The sequence below is a fragment of the Dipodomys ordii genome, unplaced genomic scaffold (assembly GCF_000151885.1).
Source record: "Dipodomys ordii isolate 6190 unplaced genomic scaffold, Dord_2.0 Scaffold61, whole genome shotgun sequence".
Taxonomy (NCBI): Eukaryota; Metazoa; Chordata; class Mammalia; order Rodentia; family Heteromyidae; genus Dipodomys; species Dipodomys ordii.
The window spans coordinates 582790-607543 of record NW_012267277.1 but is presented as its reverse complement, the minus strand read 5'-3'; the positions used below and the strand labels follow the sequence as shown (position 1 = coordinate 607543).

Genomic DNA, 24754 nt, shown 5'->3' with positions numbered 1-24754 from the left:
ATTACTACTGCTATCCTGGGGCTTGAACTTAGGGCCTGGACACTGTCCCTGAGCTTCCTTTTTGCTCAAGGCTAGCACTATATCACTTGAATCACAGTGCCACTTGCGGCCTTTTCTGTTTATGTGGTACTGAGAAATAGAATCCAGGGCTTCATGCACACTAGTCAAGCACTCTACCACTAAGCCACATTCCCAGCCCCACAGTGTAAAATTTAAATAAGCAATAGAACTCAATATATGCCAGGGGCAATACTGGAATTAGCTTTTTAAAATAGAAGCATGAGTATCAATTACTTTGTCACCAAGCTTTTTTTCAAACGAGTTTAAGACACTTACCAACACTCAGAAGACCAAGACAAGAAGTTACAATACGCAGCCGCCAGTCTGAGTGACATGGCAAACAAGGATTGCTAGTGGCCCATGCCTATAAATAAGGAAGCTGAGATCTAGAGCACCTAAGTTCAAAGCCAGCCCAAACTGAAACTCGGGAAGACTTCCATCTTCAAAATAACCAGTGAAAAACAGGACCAGAAGCATGGTTCAGTGGTGGAGCACTAGCCCAGCAAGCAAGCTGATCAAGTTAGAAGCTCTGAGTTTCAATCCCAGTACTGGCACAGGGATAAAGAGGGACAAAGGGAAGGAAGGAAAGGGGGGGGGAGGGGGAGAGAGAGAGAGAGAGGGAGGGAGGAAGGAAGGGAAGGAAGAAAAGCAGGAAAGAGGATGGAAGGAAGGAGGGAAGGGAGGAAAATAAGGAAGAGGAGGGTATGTGGGGGAAAACAAAGCTGCTTGACTTTCCAATAAGCAGAACATGGTGCTATCACAATGCTGTTTGCTAACAAAACTGTATTTACACTGAACTAAATTCTCTAATAATATTCTAGCCAATTAGGGGCTGGGAAGGTGGCTCAGTGGTAGAGTGCTTGCCTTGCATGCATGAGGCCCTGGGTTTGATTCCTCAGCACCACATAAGCAGAAAGAAAAAGCCGGAAGTGGCGCTGTGGCTCAAGTGGTAGAGAGTTGCTAACCTTGAGCTGAAGAGCTGAGGGACAGCGCCCAGGCCCAGAGTTCAGGCCCCACGACCAGACCCCCCAAAAAAAAATGCTTCCTGGGGCTGGGAAGTTGGCTCAGGGGTAGAGTGCTTGCCTTGCATGCATGAGGCCCTGAGTTCGATTCTTCAGCAATACATAAGCAGAAAAGGCCGGAAGTGGCGCTGTGGCTCAAGTGGTAGAGAGTTGCTAACCTTGAGCTGAAGAGCTGAGGGACAGTGCGCAGGCCCAGAGTTCAGACCCCACGAGTGGACCCCCCCCAAAAAATAAAATGTCTCCTGGTGTCTTAATTCCAGGCAACTTTCCATAAGTAAGCAGACCCTAAAACCTTCCCTTCAGTTGTTTGAGCCCAATAAACTGAAGTTCCAATATATTTGCAACAGCTACCCAAAAAACATAAATTACACCCTTCCCTCATACACATACTAATAAACAGCACCCATAACTATACACAAAAATACTGGGCCAAGCAAAAACAGTCTAAAACAAAACATCGTCAAAAGTACTATTTAGCCTGCCAAATGAACAACTGAAAAAAGAAGCCTAACTTTTGTATTTAAAGCCTTATAAGGAGTCAGCCTTTTAAAGGAACATCCCGTGCCACAAAAAAATAATTTTTGTAAAAAGGGAATCGACCCCTCCCAGAGGAAGTGAAGACGGCCTACTCACCGCAGAGGGCGGCGGGCAGAGGGCCCACCTGTGCCGGCCCCGCCTGCGCAGCCAGGGGGACCCTGGGGACACAGGGCGGGGAGCTGGCCCCTTTCCCAGATCCTCGGGGTCTACTCACTCTGCCAGCGGCCAGCAAGAAAGCCATTCGCCGAGTCCCCGCCCTCGGTGCCTCTTGGGGAAGGGGCGGGGGCGACTCTCGGGCACCCCCCTTCCCAGCTCCCGGTCTCCCGGTACAGCGCAGTCCGGGCCGGAGGTTCAGCTCTCCCAGAGACGCCAGGACACCCCGCCCGCTGCCCGACCTGCCGTGGGCCTAATTGGCTGGCCTTGGCGGCTCCCTGCAAAGAGACCCCTGGCGATTGGCCATGGGTCACCTGCTGTCGGGAAGAGCGCGGCTGACGATTGGTGGTGGGACCAGTTTGGGGCTGGGGAGGCAGGAGGGAGCGGTCCGGCGGGAGGGGCGGGCCCAGAGAGGGCTTCCTAGGCGGCGGCCTTCCAGGCCCCGCCCTCCCCACGCCTCTCGGGAGCCTAAGGGGACGCGCCGCCGCAGTCTGGGCAGCCGTCACGAGGGAGCCCACTAGGCTTCCCGGTTCCAACCCCGTTGGCTCCCATTGGGTGGTGAATGGAGAAGGGTGCTGTCACCGTCCTTAGGTGCTTCACCTACACGCTCCGACTTCCAGAGGTCGCCATCCTCCAAATTCCGAAGGCTGTAGGGCCTGGGCCGTTCTTTCACGGTGGCAGCTGGTAGTTGGCTTACTTCCGGAAAGTTGTTGTGGTCCCAGGGGTGCAGGGAGGCGGGAGAGGAAGTACTACAGCACAGCAATCAACAGAAGCTTGAGCGCCTGTGTTTTATTTTACTATCAGTGAGACTTCCTCGGGCCTGCTGTTGCGCCACAGCTCCATAAGGAGTGTAGGTGGCTTGTGAAGATTTGTTTAGGAATCCAAATGGCATAACTTAAAACCACACTTAAAACCTACAGGACCTTGACAGAAAATGCAGCAAAGACAGAAATACATAAATATAGCTTACTGATCTGGTGTGAAGTCTAATTTTCTGCTGTTACTATTTTTCTTTATTTATACATCTTCCCTCTCCCTTGCATACCCCTTGCACAGTGCAGACTAAATTCAATACATTAGTGGATAAACTACATGGTTGTTACTGAATGTTATAGACATGTTCAGTTTCTTTTTTTTTTTTTGTAAGTCATTTTAAAATGTCCACTAGATACTGTATTCTTTTCTACCCTTACTCACTATTTATTAGTCTGGTATTTCTAACAGGGCTCCCTAACTCAGTAAATGAAGCCACTACTATCCACACTAATACAAAACACAGCAGTCCTTAGACTATCAAGACATGTAAAGACATGGACAAATGCTAAGTGAAAGAGCCTATCTGAAAAGACATTCTAAGTGCTACATATGACATTGTGGGGAAAAAACAAATGAACATGGAGCCCATAAAAAGTTCGATAGTTATAGGAACTGGCAGGTAGTTAAAATGCCTGTTGAAAAGAATGAAATGCCAGGTTTTGTTTATTTGCTGGAAAAGAAGCTGAAACTAGCTAGTCTGGAAAAAGAAACAACAGGGAAAATTGAGGTATAAAAGACTATTTTTTTTTCTGTATGAGCCTATAGTGCTGTTAAAATCTTGAAATTAGACTTGATAGACACTATTACCCAACTTTTTGTAGGTAATATCCTAGATTGGTCACTTTACTTCATTCTGAAATAATCTGTAGATTTCACTAAGAAAAACAAATTTGAGTTGCCAGATTTAATTAAAAAAATGTCTAGCACCTTGCCACGAGTTTTTTGCACTATCTAAATTGACTCTCCATCTTAAAGGTTCTGCCTTCTATGCACTATAAATTTATATATCACAACCAGGAAGACAATGGACGAGAAATATGTTTATTCTAGAGAAAAGTATAGGAAAAACTATTACTTGTACTTTCATATACTTCTCCATAGTTTAACTGTTTTTTGTTTTTGTTCTTAAGGCTTCAACTCTGGGCCTGAGCACTGTCCCTGAGCAGATTTTGCTCAAGGCTAGCACTCTACCACTTGAGCCACAGCAACACTTCCAGCTTTTTCTGTGATTTAATTGGAAATAAGAGTCTCATAGATTTTCCTGCCCTGGCTGGCTTCTCAGCCTCCAAAGTAGCTAGAGTTACAGGCAAGAGCCACCAGCACCTGGCAGTTTTTTAAAAGCATGTGTTGTATCATTGCTTTATTATAGGGTGTGTGTGTGTGTGTGTGTGTGTTTAACCATAGTGTGTGTTTAACCAATCCTGGGTTTTGAACTCAGGGCCTGGGTGTTGTCCCTGAGCCTCTTTGTGCTCAGGGTTAGCACTCTACCACTTGAACCACAAGGCCACTTCTGGATTTATTGGAGATAAGAGTCTCTTGGACTTTTCTGCCTGGCCTGGCTTTGAACCATGATCCTAAGATGTCAACATCCTAAGTAGCTAGGATTACAGGTGCCCAGCTATTATCATTTTTTTTTGTTTTTTTGCCAGTCCTGGGACTTGAACTTAGGGCCTGGATACTGTCCCTGAGCCTTTGTGCTCTACATTTGAGCCACAGGGCCACTTTCAGCTTTTTCTGTTTATGTGGTACTGAGGAATTGAACCTGGGCTTCATGCATGCTAGGCAAGCACTCTGCCACTGAGCCACATTCCCAGCCCTAGTATAGTTTTTAGAATTCAATTTTTATTGTACTTTTCCCTTTTCTTTATACCAGATTGAAGTCCAAAAAGGCAAGGACTACACCTTATCCATTGCTTTATCCTTTATTGGTAGAATGTATGGAAACATAGTAAGCGCTCAATAAATATTTACCAAACTAGTAACTTTTCTGTATTCCCTATATATCCTCATTCACTTCTTAATATTTTTAACCTTGCTTATATAAAGTCAGAAAAATACAACTGGGCACAGGTGGCTCACGCCTGTAATACCAGCTCAGGAGGCTAAGACCTAAGGATCTCAGTTCAAAGCCAGCCCAGGCAGGGAAGGAAAGTCCATGAGATTCTTATCTCCAATTAGCCACCAGAAAATTAGAAGTGGCAATGTGGCTCAAAATGGGAGAACACTAGCCTTGAGCTGAAGAGTTTAGGGACAGTGCTCAGGCCCTGAGTCCAAGCCCTATGACAGACCAAAAAAAGAAAAGAAAAGAAAAATACATAATAAGATTTGCAGAAAAACACAGGGCTAAAATAAATTTGTAACAGTTAAAAGGAATAAATCTACCTATTGATAAAATGGAACCATCTGTTCTTTGTTGTTTCCCAAGAGGTCAAAATAGACAAACCATGATAGGTGTGTGTTGTGGCTCACACATGTAATCTCAGTTACTTAGAAGGCAGAGAGAGATTGGGAGAATTGCAGTTCAAAACCAGCCTGGAGCAAATTTTAGTGGAATCCTATCTCAACAAATGAATTGGGCAGGTGATATACACCTTCCACTACATGGGAGACATGAGTAGGAGAATTAAAAGTCAACCTAGTCCAGTCCAGGCAAGAAACATGAGGCCCTACCCAATAAAAACTAAATCCAAATGGGATAAGAGACTAAATAAGGGACTAAAATAAAGCTCAAGTAGCATCTGTCTAGCCCAAGTAGCTCAGTGCAACAGAATTCATGAGAAAAAATGAACCTAGAAAATCCTGGATTCCAGTTTAGGAGCTAGAAATTCCCTTGCCCTCAGAAACAGCACCAATTCTGGCAACAGTCCTCAGGGAATCTTCCTCTGATATAGGAAACCAAGGTGACTTCCCCATACCATTTTACCTTTGGGAAAGAAAGGACTAAATGGAGAAAAGCAAAACATGCCTACTTTACGCATGTCACAAATGAGGCCAAGGGAAACCACATATCTGTAGTAAACAGATATTTACATAATGAGAAAATAAAATGTATAGTCAACAGATTTCTGTGAATATCCATTATCTACCCAGTTAGACCCACATGCTACCATAGTTAGCAAGGGATAAAAGAAAGGCACCTCAATACTATTAAAAGACTGGTTTTTCTGCTACTCTCCATATATACCTTAAACACTAAATATTTTCATTTATAATATGCTTCTCACAGGTATTTAATTATCATACTTGAGTACTTTCTTTTGTAAAAAGATTTCATAATGGTTCTGTTGTTTTTCTAGCCTTGATAATGGTTACAAATCTACCTTATCTTCTCTGTGTAAGGATGCTTTGCCACAGACTCAAAAGTATTTCCAGTGAGCTCAAATTGGCCCTCCCTGTTTTCCCTCAGCCATATTCTTACGCAATTTATCTCATTCTAAAGTTTGACATCAATGTCATGTAGAATTTATAAAATCAGGAGAGAGGGGTGATAAGGAAGAATGACAGAGGGAATGAGTCTGCTCAAAGTACACTGTATGCATATATGGATATGTCAAAATGAAGCCCCCTTTGGATGACTAATTAATACTAAAAAAAGGTGGGGAAAATTAAAAAATTATGGCAATAGCAATAAAATTCTTTTGATAGCTGGTATAGTCTATAGTAGTTTACAAAACAAAACTACTGAGAACAATTAAAGCAGCAGCATTTCTTTTGTTTAAAGCATCATTTCCTGATACTAAATCATAGATGACATTTATATAGAAATGTTTTAATAGCAATTCATTGATAACACAGACTAAAAAACTTAAAGGTCTCTATTCAAAAGTTATATATGAAATTTCAAACTGGGATCAAAAAATATCTCTACAACAATCTTCTATGTTTTCATTTCTGCTAACCTCCAAAAATGAACATAACCACACATTGACTCAGTTTAGTAACAACCCTAAACGCCCAGGGCTTCCAAGTTATGCCATTGTCTATGCTAGTATTTATAATCAACTTGGTGCCATGTATTATTATTATTACTTAATCACAGGAAAGCTTTGACCACCTAGATGACTATCTATAGCATACAACATGTACTGTATAAATGAAACTTTCCTAGTAGTTAGAAGAAAAAAAAGTGATATGGTGACTGTCTTCATATTCTACACCATAATATGTGCATGTCAAACTTACAAAGAATCTATACCCAAATAATCAGTGCCATGTTCACATTTTAAGTAGTAACTTCCTTTTAGAAAAGCAGTATCTTTAATTAATCTTTACTCAGACTTTATTGGCTTTGTGATATGCTTTGTTTTGAACTTGAAATTTTCATTTAAATGTATTGTTTGATTTGTCTGTTGTTTTTTTCAACAAGGTCTTGCAAGGTAGCTCAGGCTTGCCTTGAGCTCATTATCTTCTTGCCTCAGCAAAGTATTGGCATCATAAGCATGCACCACCATATGTCTGACTTGGAGGTAGTTTGGTAACTGTTTAAATCTAATAAATTTACATTTGCCTTTGTATCTATCCACATTAAATAAAATTTTATGATATAATACTTTACCCACATACCAGAATTTAGAGCCTGTAAGGTTTTTTTCTAAAATAGGCTCAAATATATTCAAGTTTATAAAACTGATTTTATACTTTATTGTTTAAGGTCTAACTAAAATTCTACCTCATGCAACATACAATACTATGAAACCTACAGAATGAGACATTCTGAATCTTCTTTCAGCAATTAACCCCTTGCTTGTCAAACTCAGCATTTCATTTGTAAAGTATACTAGGTAAATAAATTAGTATCATGAAAGATCTACTGAAGACTTCTTGCAAACCAAGAAGAGGGGATTGAGAGGCTCAGTAGCCTCTCTGGCTACACTTTAAGGAGCTTTCTAACTAATCTAGCTGGTTATTAATAGTGTATGTGTGTATGTGTATGTGTGTACGCATGTATGTGTATGTGTGTGTGTGTGAAGCTAACATATAAGTTTAGAATGACTGTAGGAAACTCAACTTCAATAGTAGTGACAAGGACAAATTTGTAATTGTCTTTTTTCCATCTTCAAACTACCCTAGTTACAATTTGCTAATAATGACAGAGAAGCAGGGACAATAGAGGAAAAAGGAAGAATAGAAGAAAAGGTAGAAGAAATGGTCTAGATAGAAATACAATTAATCAGAATAAAAGAAAGGGAACTAATATTTGTGAGGTACCTTCTATGTACAAGTCATTCTATACTAGATTTTATATAGCCCTAACACAATTACTCTGTTGAGACATTACACCTATTTTTTCACAGATGAAAAATCTGAGTTTAAAAGATATTAAATATTACCCTAGATTATACAGCTAGTAAGAGCTAAATAGGTGGGAGTTGTATATTTTAAAAGATAAGAATATTATAAGAACTTAATGAATTGTGTAATGATTATGGCAATCAAAAGAAACAGACTGACCTTGAACTTGGGGTCAGAAGAAGAGGATCTTTCTACTACAGAGGTCACGTCTAAACTAGACTTTGAAGAAAATGGCAAAGGACAATTCAGAAACAGAAACAACATTTGTATAGATTTCCATAGGTGTCCAATGGCAGGAATGCATATATGAGCAGACTGAAAGTTGATCATAGAGAAACTTAAATGTTAACCTAACCAACTGTGGGAAATATCATCAACTACATTCGGTTATCTTCTAATTAAATCTCAAATTGGATAAAATGATGCTGCATTATTTATAAAACTACCTGTAGAATACATAAAAGTTTTTTGTTTGTTTGTTTGTTTTTTGGTCCAATCGTGGGGCCTGAACTCTGGGCCTGGGCGCTGTCCCTCAGCTCTTCAGCTCAAGGCTAGTAGTGCTCTACCACTTGAGCCACAGCGCCACTTCCAGTTTTTTTCTTTTTTGCTTATGTGGTGCTGAGGAATGGAACCCAGGGCCTCATGCATGCAAGGCAAGCGCTCTACCACTGAGCCACCTTCCCAGCCCACATAAAAGTTTTTTTATGTTATTGTCAAGGTTTTGTACAGTGGAGTTACAGTTATGTAAGTAAGGTAATAGTTACATTTCTCGTCTAAGTATTACCCCTTCCCTAATTTTTCTCCCTCTTTTCCTCCCTTCCAATCTCCCCCCAGATGAAAGTGTTTTTTAAAAGTATAGTTCAGAAGCCAGGCACCAGTGGCTCCCACCTATCATCCTAGCTACTCAGGAGGCTAAGAGTTGAAGATTGCAGTTGGAAGCCAGCCTAGGCAAGAGTCTCCATGGGACTCTTGTCTCCAATACCCTACTCAAGTGGTAGAGCATTTGCCTTGAGCAAAAGAAGCTCAAGGAGAGTCCCCAGGCCCCAAGACCAGCAAAAAAAAAAAAAAAAAAGCATAATTCAGGTGACATACAGGTCTCCAACTTTTGACTCCCTATTAGTTATCTATATCCCATTAATAATCACATGCTCCAATGATGTTTTTAAGCCTCTACTTGGACACTTTCAAATGTGGAGCACTCATTATCTAGTAGAACTCTATACTATCTTTCCTAATAAAGCCAATTCTTGCTGCAGGGCAAAGGCAAGTAGAGAAAATGAGTTTCATATCTATGATTTAATCCTTTAAATTAAAATGAAACAAAATCTTCTATAGTCACAAATATATGCACTTTCATTGGAAAATTAGCACAAACAAGTAATTTCTGTATGATAAAAGAAATATCTATTGCTTTTGTGACCCAGTATCCTTTTCCTTAGTCTACTTTTGCTGGATGTGAGGTGGGGATAAGTCTTCTATGCCTAAAGCCAATAACACCCTAGTTCCAGGGTGAAACACAAGACTATAAAATTGTGATTCATTAAGACTGGATATATGGGACTTACACAAAAGTGACAGGCCCAGTAACTGATAATTACATTGAGAAGAACAGTCTCTGATAGACTCAGTTCTTGAAATTGCTATAATCAACTTACCATCACAAAGAAAAAAGCCTATCTGAAACCAACTCAAAAGAAATGGAACCTAGAAACAGACATGGGGAGATCAGAGATCAGAAATGCCTACTTCAAATCACACTTCACCTTAGTGAGTTTTTGTTTTCTTTGAACCATTTGCTTCAGCACAGCATTTCATTTTCAACACTCCCGAGTACTGTCGCTTTTTAGAAAAAAATTAGCATTTTACTCAGGAAGAAATAAATGTCCAACTTTATTAACACTGAAAGAAAAGAATAAGCAACTCAGAAATTAAAAGTTCTCATTAGACTATGTCACAGTTAAAAAAAGAAAAATAACCAAATATAATCCCCTAAAAAACAACTTTTTACAAAGGAAAAATAATCAAACATAATCCCCGAAAAAACAATTTAAGGAAATACCCAAAAACCATATAGACTCTTACTTGAAGCTGAAGAGTGTGCCGAAGAATTGTTTCTTCTAATGCATGAATCCACTTCTCTCGTTCATCAGCATCACGAGCTAGAATAAAAGATTGGAGATATTCAGTTTTGTCATTTCTTTAATAGGTTCCACTTTGATCTGCCTTATTGTATTGCTAAGCATCTAATATCTAATAGGTCTAATATCTAAGGACAAACACAATATACTTGCTTCTAATGGAATAATTACACTTAGTAAGTCCATTACATAACTCTGCGCAAACTGCCACTGAAAACTAGCAAAGCTGGATTAATTATTTTTAAAAAATGGTTCTGTCAACTGATTCACAGATTTCAAAACATGATATATATATATATATATATATATATATATATATATATATAATATATATATAAAGAATACTATTCAGCCATGAAAAATAAAACAACAACATGGACTGAACTGGAAATCGTATGTTAAATGAAAGGCAAAGAAAGACAAATACTACATGATCTTGTTCATATGAAGAATCTAGAACTTGCTCTTACAGAAGTTGAAAGTAAGCTGAAGGTGTGGCTCAAGTGGTAGAATGCCTACCAACTAAGAGCAAGGTGCTCAGTTCAAACCAAAAAAAAAATCAAAAAGCTGAGAGCAAAATGTGAGTTGACAGTAGGGAGGAGGGAGAGCTGGTATCTGGAACCCAGGATAGAAGCAAGAAGTGATCACCATTTGGTGACCACTGACTGATAGCAGTAACTACTAACTGATTTTTTATTTTTTGCTTTTTTTTTTTTTTTTTTGCCAGTCCTGGGGTTTGAAGTCAGGGCCTGGGCACTGTCCCTGAGCTTCTTTTGCTCAAGCCTAGCACTCTACCACTTGAGCCACAGCACCATTTCTGGCTTTTTCTGTTTATGTGGTACTGAGAAATTGAACCCAGGGCTTTATGCAAGCTAGCAATCACTCTACCACTAAGCCACATTGCCAGCCTCTGATTTTTCAAAACCTGGAAGAAAGGGTTTTTTTTTGTTTTTTTAAGTTTTATTATAAAGCAATAGTCAATGTTTTAATATGTTCCAACTGGAGATATGTCTTAAATGGTAGAAAGTCAATCAGCCATGAGCAACAAATGAGCCAGCACTGGTGGCTCGAACCTGTAATTCTAGCTACTGAGGAGGTTAAAATCTGAGGATCGCAGTTCAAAGCCAGCCTAAAGTAAAAAGCCAGAAGTGGGGGGCTGGTAAGGTGGCTCAGGGGTAGAGCGCTTGCCTTGCATGCCTGAGGCCCTGGGTTCAATTCCTCAGCACCACATAAGAAAAAAGAAAAAAGCCGGAAGTGGTGCTGTGTCTCAAGTGGTAGAGTGCTAGCCTTGAGCTGAAGAGCTAAGGGACAGCGCCCAGGCCCAGAGTTCAGGCCCTACGACTGGACCCCTCCCCCCAAAAAAATACACTCAGACCCTGAGTTCAACTCCCAGTAATGGTACAAAAAACATAAACAACACATAAAAACCCATCATGGTAAGCCCATAGGTACAAAGCTATGTTTTTACATAGCAGTTAAAAAAATAAAATAAAAACTGGTTGAAAGCATTGAAAATCAACAAGATAGTAAAGAATTACCAGTCCTGGTATTTAGAGCCACTCTTCAGTATTTAGAGGTATTATAAATTTTGAGAGAAGAGTTCTAGATTGGACCAAGTACTTTAAGCTCTGTCAGTGTGGAGGCAGTTAGTACATATATAAGAGGTCTACTTTTTGCTCAATTTTGCTAATGAACCTAACTGCTCTAAAAAACAAAAGTCTTTAAAAAAAAGTCTTTCAAGCCAAAATTTAAAGACCACATGCTACTGTAACAAAAGACTAAATATAAGCCATGTTTTAATCAGAACCCCCTCTCCCCCCTTTGCCAATCCCAAAGTTGCTTCACTTTGAGATAAAGGAAAAATCAGAATTTTATGATTTCAGTTCCTAAAAGATTAATAAAAGGTCACTGTTTTTGTTTTTGTTGGTCTTTTCTTTTTTGGTACTGGGGATCGAACTCAGGATGTTTCACTTGCTAGGCAAGCACTTTGCCACTGAGCTATACCCTAGCCCCTAAGGTCATTCTTTCTTTCTTCTTTCTTTCTTTCCTTTCTTTCTTTCTTTATTTTGTCAGTTGGGGATTTGAACTCTGGGCTTGGGTGCTGTCCCTGCGCTCTTCAGCTCAAGGCGAGCACTCTACTGCTTGAGCCACAGCACCACTTCTGGTTTTCTAGTGGTTTATTGTAGATAAAATAGGGATACAGGTGGGCCCATTGCAATAATGAGATGTACAAGTCGTTATGTCGAAAAATGAACTTTACAACTTTGGTGGGGGGGAGATTGGGTGGGGGGTGAAGGGGGGAGATGTGAAGGGATGGGAAGGGGAAACAGAGGAGGCAACAATGCTTGATAAGAAATGTACTCATTATCTTGCCCATGTAATTGTAACCCTTCTGTATGGTATTTTCACAATAAAAAAAAATAAAAATAAAAAAAAGAGTCTCATGGACTTTCCTGCCCGGGCTGGCTTTGAACCATGATCCTCAGATCTCAGCCTCCGGAGTAGACAGGATTACAGGCATGAGCCACCGGCACCCAGCTCATGGATCACTATTCTTTAATTTTGAACTTCATGGAAAAAAATCAGGTCCTTAAGACTAAAAGGTATAAAAAATGTTAGGTAGGAATGGGATGTTTTTAAAGACACTAATAAGGAATGTGAACAGAGACCAGAAAAAGGGAGAGATGGAAGTAAAAAGGACTATAGGAAATTTGAAGGTAAGAAGTTAAAAAATATAATTGACTTAGGGAAAGGATAGAGAAAGGATAGAATAAAATAGACATGTTGGCTTATCAGGGAATGGAAGGAATGTAGTTACAGAGGAGAAGAAAGCATCTAGCTTGGTTGAGGAAATACAGGCACTGTTCCACAACACAGAGAATATAGAAGAAAAGTTGGATATAATAGCATAAACATGTAATCCCAGAGTTAGAAGCAAAAGAATCATAAGTTCAAGGTTGGCCTGTTCTACAAAGGGAATTCCAAATTAGGCTAAACTACATTATGAGATCCTTTCTCTAAAACAAACATACCAACGGAGGAGAACAAACAGGAAGTAGCAGGCTGCCAAAAGATTTTGGAGCTGAAAAATCTCAATTTCAATTAATCCTGAAATTTGGTCAACCTGACATGTTCAAGAATCTCACCATCCAAAGTTTATCTGAAATTATTAACAATGATGCTCAATTACATGTTACTAGGCTGGAGGTGGCTCAATTGGTAGAGTGCCATCTGTGAGCAAAAAAGCAAGCAAGAATGCAAGGCCCTAAATTCAAACTGCATACCAATACACAAACTAAAATAAATTAGAGGCTAGGACTGTGGCTCAGTGGTAGAGTGTTTGCCTAGCATGCACGAAGCCCTGGGTTCCATTCTTCAGTACCACATAAACAGAAAAAGCTGGAAGTGGTGCTGCAGCTCAAGTGATAGAGCGCTACTAGCCTTGAGCACAGAGGCTCAGGGACAGAGCCTAGGCCCTGAGTTCAAGCTCCAAGACCAGCAACACACACACACACACACACACAAACAAACACACACACACACACACACACACACCTAAAATTAATTGAAATAAAGTATAAAATAAATTATAATTTAAATATTCTCTTCTCAGGAAAAAAAATCACAGAATACATCTTTAATGCAGTCTAGAAAAAAAAAAAGGGAGAGAGCAAGATGGAAAAAGGTAACTTTGGGACGTTAAAGCCAAGTCTCAGTTCATGAGGGTAAATACAGAACTTCCAAAGTACTTTACTGGTAATCTAGGGTAAAGTTTGTTCAGAAAGGAGAACAATCACTCAACTTGAGATGATGAAAATTTAATGCCAAAACTAGGCAAATAAGATACATAAGTTGGATGCTGGTAGCCTAGGTTTGTAAGCTTAGCTACTCAGGATGCTGAGATCTAAGGACCATGGTTCAAAAGCCAGATTGAGGAGGAAAAGTCTGTGAGACACTTACCTTCAGTTAACCATAAAAAAGCCAGAAGTGGAACTATGGCTAAAGTGGTAGAGCATTAGCATTGAGAGAAAAAAATAAAATAAGCCAGGTGCTGGTGGCTCACACCTGTAATCCTAGCTACTCAGGAAGCTGAGATCTGAGGATCTCGGTTCAAAGCCAGCCCGGGCAGGAAAGACCGTGAGACTCCTATCTCCAATAAACCACCAGAAAACCGGAAGTGGCGCTGTAGCTCAAATGGTAGAGTGCTCGCCTTGAGCTGAAGAGCTGAGTGACAGCGCCCAGGCCCAGAGTTCAAGCCCCACGACCGACAAAAAAAAAAAAAGAAATTGTAAATGAGGGTTGGGAAGGTGGCTCAGTGGTAGAGCCTTGCATGCCTGAGGCCCTGGGTTCGATTCCTCAGCACCACATAAAGAAAAAAGCCGGAAGTGGCGCTGTGGCTCAAGTGGTAGAGCGCTAGCCTTAAGCTGAAGAGCTGAGGGACAGCGCCCAGGCCCAGAGTTCAGGCCCCACGACCGGACCCCCCCAAAAAAAATATATAAATGATTATGTTATTGTAAATAAAATGCTTAAAGGCATTTCGGAAAATATATAATGGTTCCACATGAACTTGGGAGTAAAAAGGCCTTAATACATTAAAACTATGTAAATATTTCTTCAGCATATGAACTAGAATGAAGGTATTTGTGTATTATCATTTAAAATATTAATAGTAAATCACTTTTCTGAAGACTACAGTCTGCCTCTCCAAGGAACTGGGTCTCTCCAAGAACTGTGCTAAGGACAGAGAGGTAACAGTAAGATACTTCCTTCCTTCTCTATATTTAGCTATAAGTAGTTAACATAATATTTTTGCCTTTCCTTTAGAAAGCATATACTTCTAGATCAAGACTGCAGTATAAGCAGTATATTTCACAAAATTAAATCCTGTCATGTAAAACACAACCTAGATATAGCAAAATGTTACTAATTCAGCCTTTGTTATAATATTTATTACTTATAATTTACACCAAATCACTATGCTTAAACCAATGCTGGTGAGCTGGTGTTCTACATTTCTTTTTCTTTTCTTTTCTTTTTTGGCCAGTCTTGGGACTTGAACTAAGGGCCTGGGTACTGTCCCTGAGCTTCTTTTGCTCAAGGCTAACACTCTACCACTGGAGCCACAGCACCACTTTGGCTTTTTCTGTTTATGTGGTACTGAGGAATGGATCCCAGGGCTTCATGCTTGCTAGGCAAGCACTCTACTAAGTCACATTCTCAGCCTACTTTTCATAATTATACAGGATTTCCTCTACCAAGAAAGAATAAATATGAGAAGATATGTTGGTTTATTTCCTTCAAGAACCAGAAATGAGTCCTCAGCTGACATACGAGAATTATGCAATCAAATATAATTACATAGGATACTTGTCAATGTCTGACTACCTGCTCATTAAATCCATACAGGGAATAATTCCAGGCCTTTCTCTCACCTTTAAGATTTTATTTACAATAACATAATTGGGGCTGGGAAGGTGGCTCAGTGGTAGAGTGCTTGCCTGGCATGCATGAGGCCCTGGGTTTGAATCCTCAGCACCACATAAGTAGAAAAAGCTGGAAGTGGCACTGTGGCTCAAGTGGTAGAACCCAGAGTTCAAGCCCCATGATGGGGAAAAAAAATTCTCTCTTTACAATAACATAATCATTTATAATTTCTTACTGCTCTAGTTCTGTTACTTTGTTATGCTACATCTGTATTGGCCCTGTTTACATCAGAAGTGGACAAAATAATAGCAAATTCTCTCTCTTTTAAATACATTTATCTTTGTGTGTGTGTGTGTGTGTGTGTGTGTGCGCGCGCACACGCACACACACCAGTCCTGAGCACTATCATTGACCTTTTTTATTTATTTTTTTCTCAAGGCTAGTGCTCTACCACTTGAGCCACAGTTCCATTTCTGGCTTTTTGATGGTTGATTAGAGATAAGTGTCTCACAGATTTTTCCTCCTCAGTCTGGTGAACCACGATCCTAGGATCTTAGCCTCCCGAGTAGCTAGGCTTAACAGACCTAGGCTACCAGCATCCAACTTATATATCTTAGTTGCCTAGTTTTTGTTTCCTTCCTGAATTTATTAAATGGCATTAAATTGTCATTAACTCAAGATGAGTGATGGTTCTCCTTTCTAAACAAACTTTACCTTTGATAACCAGTAGAAAGTACTTTGGAAGGCTTCTGAATATTTGGTGACAGATTTATTCCTATCATACCTCATATTAGATTCACTGTCCTCTTCCAACCAGTGTCCAGTTCCACTATGTGGTTGGGCCTGGTTTCAGTGGCAAGCCTCCACCTGGAATATCCACTGAGCTCAGGAAAAACCTTGACAACCAACACCATCTGATAGCATAAACACACTTATACTCTGAGAGTACAAGTATACCATTCCATTTAGAAGGAGAAAAAATAGCAATGGAGCTAGAGTTGTATTGACATAATAAAAGATAAAGTCAATGTGGCCAAGGAAACAAGAGAAAAGGCATAAATAATAAATTCTGTATAATGAAAATAGCATAGGTTTGATTCTGCCACTTACTAATGTGTAAACGAATAAAAACTTACCATTTTCTTACCTATAAAATGGGAATAAAAATACTGACCTTATAAACATGTGGGATATTTATAAAAGAATACAGTGTCCAGGCCATTAAGTTAATCTTTAGTGCCTGCTTCCTCTCTAACACACTTCCTTCTTTTTCTGACCAGAGACTCACTTTTACAATATAACACACCTTCTCCAGAAAAAATTTCCAGTCATCTCATAGGAAAAAAAATCCCATTATAACCATGCCCACTTGACTTAAATTGCTCAAGGCAAGAGCTCAGCTTCTACATAATCCTGATTATTCCTACTAGACTATCACCCAGAGCAGATCATTTCATTAAAGTAAGAAACCCAGCAAAGATACATCTTTCTCACCATTAATTTTGAATTTGACTTCCTCACTCCAAAGGTATACGTCAAGCTGTCTTAAGGCCATCCAAATTTAGTCTTTATAGCTTTTTTTCCCCCAGAGCTGAGGACCAAACCCAGGGCCTTGCACTCGCCAGGCGGGTGCCCTTCTCCTGAGCTAAACCCTCAGTCCATCATCCAAATTTAATATTAAGAAATACAATAATGAAATACAACTTCAAATCATATGCTTCACTGATGTTATATTGATGAAGGTATCATGATCATGAGAGTAAATGCTGATATACAAAGAACTAATGAAAAGGCTGCACAAAAACCAAAAACCAAACCAAAACAAAGACAACATTTGGTGAAGGTGAGTACTGATTAGCAAGCTTACCAGTTAGATGATAAACTAAAAGAAAACACAAGGGTCAGTATAATACAGGAAATTATCAGAACTTCAAGTTGGGGATATCTAACCTGAAGTGTAAGTACTACCTGTGTGCAACCATGATGGATGAATCTTTAAAACATAACTGAGCTAAAATAAAGCCACACAAAAGAAAGTATATACTGTATTAAGTCCATTTGTGTGAGAGTCTCCAAATGAACAGTTATATCTATAGTTTAAAAAAAAAAAAAAAACAGGTCAGTGAGGTGGGCAGTTGGTGCAATAAGTAGCAATCCCAGCTACTCACTATCCCAGGTGGATAGGCTCATGGTGCAAGTCTGGTCCAGGCAAAAGAGCAAGATCTTCTCTGGAAAAAACAAAATCTAATAGCAAAGGACTGGGAGCATGACTCAAGTGATAGAATACTTGCCTAGCAGATGTGAGGCCCAGTACCAAAGCCCAGTCCTATGGGAAAACCAAATGGACAAACATGAAAGTAGATCAATGGTAGCCTGGAGCTAGGGGTTGGTGTTAGTATTTTGCTCACCTTTGGTCCTCAGCTCCACCCAGACCTCCTGGGATCCCTCCCATTCCTGGAGTTCCTGCCATACAGCTGGCCTCTCCCTCTCTCCACTCAGACCCACCTTAACTCCCATCTACCTCACTTCCAATCCCTCAGACCCTCCTGCTACCTGGATGGGGACGCAGGCCCTCCTCTTGGGGGAAATATGGCTCCTCTAATAAACTTTATAATAATCTTTCTCCTGTGCCTGCCTGCCTCTGTGTGGTCCCCTGGGATGGATGTGTGTGATCCTTCATTGGTTCCTTCAGTTGGGACTGGAAGCTGACTAAAAAGAGACATAAGGAAATCTGTTAGGAATAATAGAAATGTTCTAGATTTTGACTGTGGTAGCAGTTATGTGTAAACTTGTCAAAACTCACTGAACTAGAGAGGCACACCTGTAATCCTAGCTACTGAGAAGGGTGAGATCTGAAAATCACGGTTTGAAGCCAGCCTGGGCAGAAAAATCCGAGACTCTCTTCCAAATAACTAGCAAAAACATGAAAATGGAGAGGCATGGCTATGGTGGCAGAGTGCCAACCTTGGGCAAAAAAGCTAAGTGAGAGCAAGAAGCCCTGAGTTCAAGCCCAGTCCCAGCACACACACACACACACACACACACACACCACCACCACCACCACCACCACCACCTTCAATTTGAATTCTATCTACTTCCCTAACAGTATTGCTACTATATAGGAACCACTACTATCTCTCTTCTGGTTTACAATAGCCTCCTAAAAAGTCTCTCTTGTTTTTCCTTACTCCTTGCATTTTATTCTTTTTTTTCTTTTGGTCCAAGACCAGGACTCAAATTTGGTACCTAATGCTTTCATTCATTGGCTAGCATTCTACCAACTGAGCCATTCCTCCAACCCCAGCATTTTATTCTCAATGCAATGACCAGAGTGACTCTGTTAAAATGCAAATGCTATCATGCCATTTCTATCATGCTGAAAACTCAGTTTGGTCTTTTTGTCTCAATGGAATTCAACGCCCATGACTGGGTTTTCTCTTGGATCTCATCTCACTATTCTTCTCTATGGTTATGCATCCTTCCCACCAGGGCTGGCATCCTTGCTATTCTTCAAATATGGCAAGGACACCTTTTTGTACTTATTGTCTCTGTCTAGAATGACATACCTACCTCCCCTTAACCCCTCAACACAGCCACAGTCTGTGCCCTCACGTTCTTCAGCACTAATCTCAATGAGTTTTACTCTAGCTATCCTAGCTGAAAATGTCAACCCTCTCCCCACACACAAAGACACAAAATTATATTTTATTTTCACCCTTTACAGCTTTTTTTCTCCCCAGGTCTTATCACTCTTATTTACTTATGTAATATATTTTATTTACTGCCTTTTTCCTCTACCAAAATGGATGGATGAACCAAGAAGGCAAGGCATTTTATCTATTCTATAGACCACTGTATTTCAGAATAATGTCTAAAATAGATGTTAAATGAATAAATGAATGAATGTGTTTAAACAAACGAGCTTTCTTTTAATAGTTGCCAGTAAAACTTGTTTTATACATGTATCATTTACTTTCAAGAATTTTGGTACATTACATAAAAACTGGATTACATATAACTCAGGGATAGAGCACTCGCCCCCTTCAAAAGATAGATTGATAGATACTTCAGCACATTTAAACATGTTAATTAATATATTCAAACCCAAATTGCTTTTAATCATCTTGAATTTAAGATTTATCAGACATTGAGAATTTTTTTAAATCAAATTTGCAGATTTTTCTTCTGAGTAAGGATCTATAAATGTGAAGTTACTCATAATTGCCAAAAAATAAGAAATAAACATAGTAGTATCAAGTCCTTTGTAAAAGCTAGATCTTGTGATACCTAAGACCTCATAACTACTGAGCAGAAAATAACCAATCTGACAGTCTCAGAACTAAGAATTCATTTAAAAAATATATATATATAACTCTTACTTAGCCTTATCATTTATATGATTCATTAGAGAAATGTCTTGTTTCATAAGTAAGTCACATAACTATGGAAATGCCAAAGGAGAGATCAGTTTAACATAGTAATTTAAAAATAAATAAGAAGGCATAGGTGCCTTTGCTCTATAGATATCTCTTCTTCGAACAAGAAAACAACACGAATTCTGCGAGTCCAGAGGTGACTGCAGAGGAGAGAATTATGTACTGCAGCCCTCACCTGCAACCAGCAGCTCTTACTTGAAATGCCTTAAAATATTCAAGTAAAGAGTCCCAGTGTGGGGAAATTATCTTCCTTGGTTTATAAGCAGCATTATACAGTTAACTTTAAAATAAGGACTCTAGGTTTTTATAATACAATTAAAAATATTTAAGGAAGTTAAATATAGTGGAAAATTTCAAGAAAACATCATTAATCAGTTCTAAATAAGCAGTATCAAACATAGTAAACATTTTAAAGATAAGCAGAAGAAAGTATTAAAATGTAACCAGTGAGTACACTGGTTTGACTATATTGTATATAAGCTGCACCTTCTTCATTTCTATATGTCTATTTTTAAAATAAGACAGTGAAGAAAAATATCTGCAATATACTGTCCTAGCATAGAAGAATAACAATAGCTGCCTGAATACCCTCATATAGTCATTGTATAGCGTATCTGGGCTTCGTAAGAAAACACTTTTAAGTTCTGTATTTATTTAATATGTATTCATCTCAGTATACCTAGCATCTATAGCAATGTATTATTACTTGCAATCAGAGAAAGTGTTCTGGACTATAATAATAATAATGTCTCCAAATATTCTCATTTCTAAGTTTCTTTAACTGTTTTAAATATAAAATAGAGGTTTTTCTGGATATGCAAAATAACAATATCACTAGTATCAAAACTACCAGGCAATCCTAGTATCAAAACTACCAGACAAGCACCTTAGTACAAGATCATTAAAACTGGCTTTTACTTGCTGATTTAGAGCTTTCACAGCAAGATGAAATGAAAATCATCATAGAGCACCTTACCCTTTCTACCGGTGAACCATAGCATGCAATGCCGGAACATAGCAGTGGCAGATGGCATTGGTGTTATTAACTACAGAAAGGATAATAGAGAAATGATAGCTGGCAGACAAGACACAAAAATGAAGATGAAATGAATGCAAACTTATACTTCCTGAAGCACAACAAAACCTTTCAGGCAAAGATTTCCACTAGCTTCAATTTAATTTACATCTTGAGTTTTACACAAACACTGCAACCTTCACAGTCTTTAGCCTCTTCATGCAGAAACAAACTACACTCCTTGATAAAGAAGATGAGCAACCTTCTGTAAACACAAGCCAGCAGCAGCAGCAGCCCATTACTCTCTTTTCACTGATTTTTATCCTTTCAAATTTAATCTCCAATTGCAGCCAGATCCACAGTCGCTTCAAATAAATGTGTATCCACTGCAGATACAAATCCCTGCCTAACCTTCAGTACCACTTCATCCAGAATGCTCTTGTACACTCGTTCATGCAGGATCAGTAGCAAAAACACTCAAGTCATTCAGCAGATAACCCAAAAGAGAAGGAAAGAAGCAGTTGGGATTATGAAGAGAAAGAATCTCTTCTTTCAGCTCACCCTGGAAATGGAAGGTTTTCTGATCAACAGTTATTGTGAAGGTGCTGTCGTCCTCATCGTCTATACCAATCACAGCTCCCTGTGAAACAAAGAGCAAAATCCCAATAAGGCAAACAATGACATCAGCAATATTCACTGCTGCTACAGCCCTGGAATACTCAATACACTGAGGACACTGGAGGCAGGCTAGACAGAACAGAGAAATCTGAGAATTCTAGTTTGGCTTAAAGAGGAAGCACTAAAGGAGAACAGCTCGCAGGATACTCGAGGATCCGGCAAGGAGACTTTCTATACTCTGCATGAGGGTCATAGATGTTGGGGGGAGGGGACAAATACAGAAGCTGAACCTGAGCTTTAAATTGCTTTCTAAAATGGGAATCAGAAACGTGTATCTCTCCAGGTTGTTATGAGGTTCAAACAAAGCAGGTGTCCCTCATCTGGCTGCTTATGTATTATGCTTATTAGTGCAGAAATGCCAGATGACATTTACTTCAAAACACTCTCCAATCCTTTTTTCCAGATTTCCCATAACCACTTGTACAGTGCTCTACAGTTGGCAGATCTCATACTATACTGTTACTTGCTTATTTGTCTGCTTCCTCCTACTGAATTGCCATTAGGTCTTGGAAACAATTTATTTTGACACATGGCACTTGGATATAAACAGTACATGTTTTCTAAAGAAAAACATGAACAATTCCAAAATGAAGGGAGAGGAAGGAAACTAGATTTATATGTTTTGTCTGGTGACAGTGTATAGCCCAGCTTTTAAATCTAATTTTTTTTTTTTGGTCCAGTCGTGGGGCCTGAACTCTGGGCCTGGGCACTGTCCCTCAGCTCTTCATCTCCAAGCTAGCGCTCTACCACTTGAGCCACAGAGCCACTTTTTGCTTATGTGGTGTGGGGAACTGAACCCAGGGCCTCAGGCATGCAAGGCAAGCGCTCTACCACTGAGCCACCTTCCCAGCCCCTCTAATTTTTTTTTAATATTCAGCCCTATGTAAAATCATGTTCTGTTAAGATAATAGGAATTAAAGAGAAAGAAAATGATGCATCTACTGGTCAATGGTCTTAAAATACTATGTGTCTTACATAATCTAGAGGAAAAAAAACTAAAGAACTTGGGGCAGGTCAAATGTCTCAGGGTGAGAGAAGCAATATGGTACAGGTTAGTCTCAGAAAGCTCATTTTCAGAGAACTTGAAAATATGTATTGAGAAAACTCAAGAGAAAAATATCTAATCACAGGAAAAATGAACAGAGAAAAGGCTAAATATCAAGGACTACTCTTATCCCATGAATGTTGGGTAATGGTCAAGTAGTTATTCATTTCTTCCCAGAGACTGTACCTATTCTTCAGTTTCTGATTGGGTAAGACATTTTCCCCAACTCTTAAATTGGAAAAGTGTCTCCAGGGAGTAAGTATAATGACTTATCCAAAGCTACATAGCGTGGCAGAGCTAGGACTGAGTCACCACTGGCATAAACCTACTTATTCCATGACAGTAAATAGAAATGTACTTCAGTGGGAAGCGTGTATGGGAGCAGTGCATTCTGGTTAATTGATAAACCTTCAAAGTTATGATGTAGCTACCACTTACTGAGTATAAAAAAATACAGAAGCTAGTCATTATAGACTAATTTATATGATTCCATTTATATAAAATATCCACCAATAGGTAAATTGATTAAAAGTAGTTTAAATAGTTCCCAAGGGCTGGGGAGATGATTGGGGTGAAATGGAGATGAATGCTTAGTAGAGCTGGGTTTCAGGTTTGGGTTGTTATTATTGTTGTTTTAGAAAGGTCTTGCTATGTTGCCCAGATTGGCTTGGGCAATTCAAGCACTCCTACTTAGCCTCCCAAGTAGCTGGGATTAGAGGAACATACCACCACATCAGTTATTACTGGATTTTTTCATGGATTGATGAAAATATTCTGAAATGGACTATTGTTGATGGTGGAACAGCCCTGCGAATATACAAAAATGCACACTTCATATGAGTGAAGTATGTGGTAAGTAACTGAAGCTGAGATATAATCCAAAAAACTCATTTTCTAATTGCTAATAGTATATTGAAATGTAGTTGGCTATCCATAGTGACTTTGTATAAAATATTCTTGCTTAAATCACTTCTTAAATCTAATTGTGCATTTGTAGATTTTTTTGGACTTTCCATATACATACATGTAAGGCAGAGCTGGGAACATTGCTCAAGTGGTACCCAGTTAGGACTAGCCTAGCAAGTGTGAAACTATGAGTTTAGGTGAAAAAAGAAAACCTCGAGTTTAGAAGTAAAAAATATGATAGACTTCTTGGTATGTGGTTTAACATGTGGTTCCTTCATTATCATTCTATTTTCAATAATTTCCATTACGATTTCTACTTTTACCAATTAGCATGGGAGGAGGTAAGTGCCTACTATTTTGTTATGAGATTTCTAATTTATTACACAATTGTCATTCCACATGCTATCTATGTGATAATGGGTCTGCTGTATATTCTCTATTTTTGTTTGTATGCTAGTACTAGGGCTTGAACTCATGGTCTTGTGATCTCATTTGGCTTTCCCACTCAAACCTAGTATTCTACCACTCAAGCCATACTTCCTATTCTGGCTTTTGGGTAGTTAATTGGAGATAAGAGTTTCACAGATCTTCCTGCCTGGGATGGTTTTGAACAGTGATCCTGAGTAGCTAGGATTACAAGGCATAAGCCACCAATGCCTAGCTGTATATTCCAATTTTCTATAACAACTTTAATGTCTGACATTAATACTTTTTCAGCTTTCCTAAGGAAAGGATTTACCTGAAAAACATTATTCATCACTTTATCATTTAACTTAATTTATAATTGTGAATTATAAATATTCAGCACTAATGACATTTATATACAAATCATATAAATTAATGTATATGTTTTGGTTAAGGAAGCAAGATACTTGCAATGTCAAATTCATAGAAAACAAAAGAGCTGCTAAAAAGAATGCTGAATTAACAATAATGGTCAAAATTGATAGAGTAATTTTTCATTGAACAACAGACAACTGATAATGGTCTTATATAATGCAATCTTAAGTGGGAGAAAAATGACATTTTTAAGATTACTTATCAATAAAAAATAATGCCTTCCTGTATCTGTTCTAGTATGTCATTTATTGTTAGCTGCATACTAATGCCAGGGACATGGAAAAAATGTCATAGAGTCAATAAAATATGGCATCTGCATGAGCCAGTGCTGAAGCTATTAATAATCTATGTTATTGTGCTGATCTCTTTTATGACAAACTAAAAGGGGTTTA

At 39.0% G+C, this 24754-nt stretch overlaps 1 protein-coding gene across 1 annotated transcript in view; it reads right to left on the bottom strand.

The window, feature by feature from the left end:
* Osbpl9 (oxysterol binding protein-like 9) overlaps window positions 1–24754 on the bottom strand; it is a 131846-nt gene that overhangs the window by 58208 nt on the left and 48884 nt on the right. The window contains exons 3-4 of the mRNA XM_013022192.1: window positions 21455–21533; window positions 9963–10039 (exon numbers count right to left, since the gene is read on the bottom strand). Coding sequence (XP_012877646.1) covers window positions 9963–10039; window positions 21455–21533 — 156 coding nt within the window. The remainder of the gene's footprint in view (window positions 1–9962; window positions 10040–21454; window positions 21534–24754) is intronic.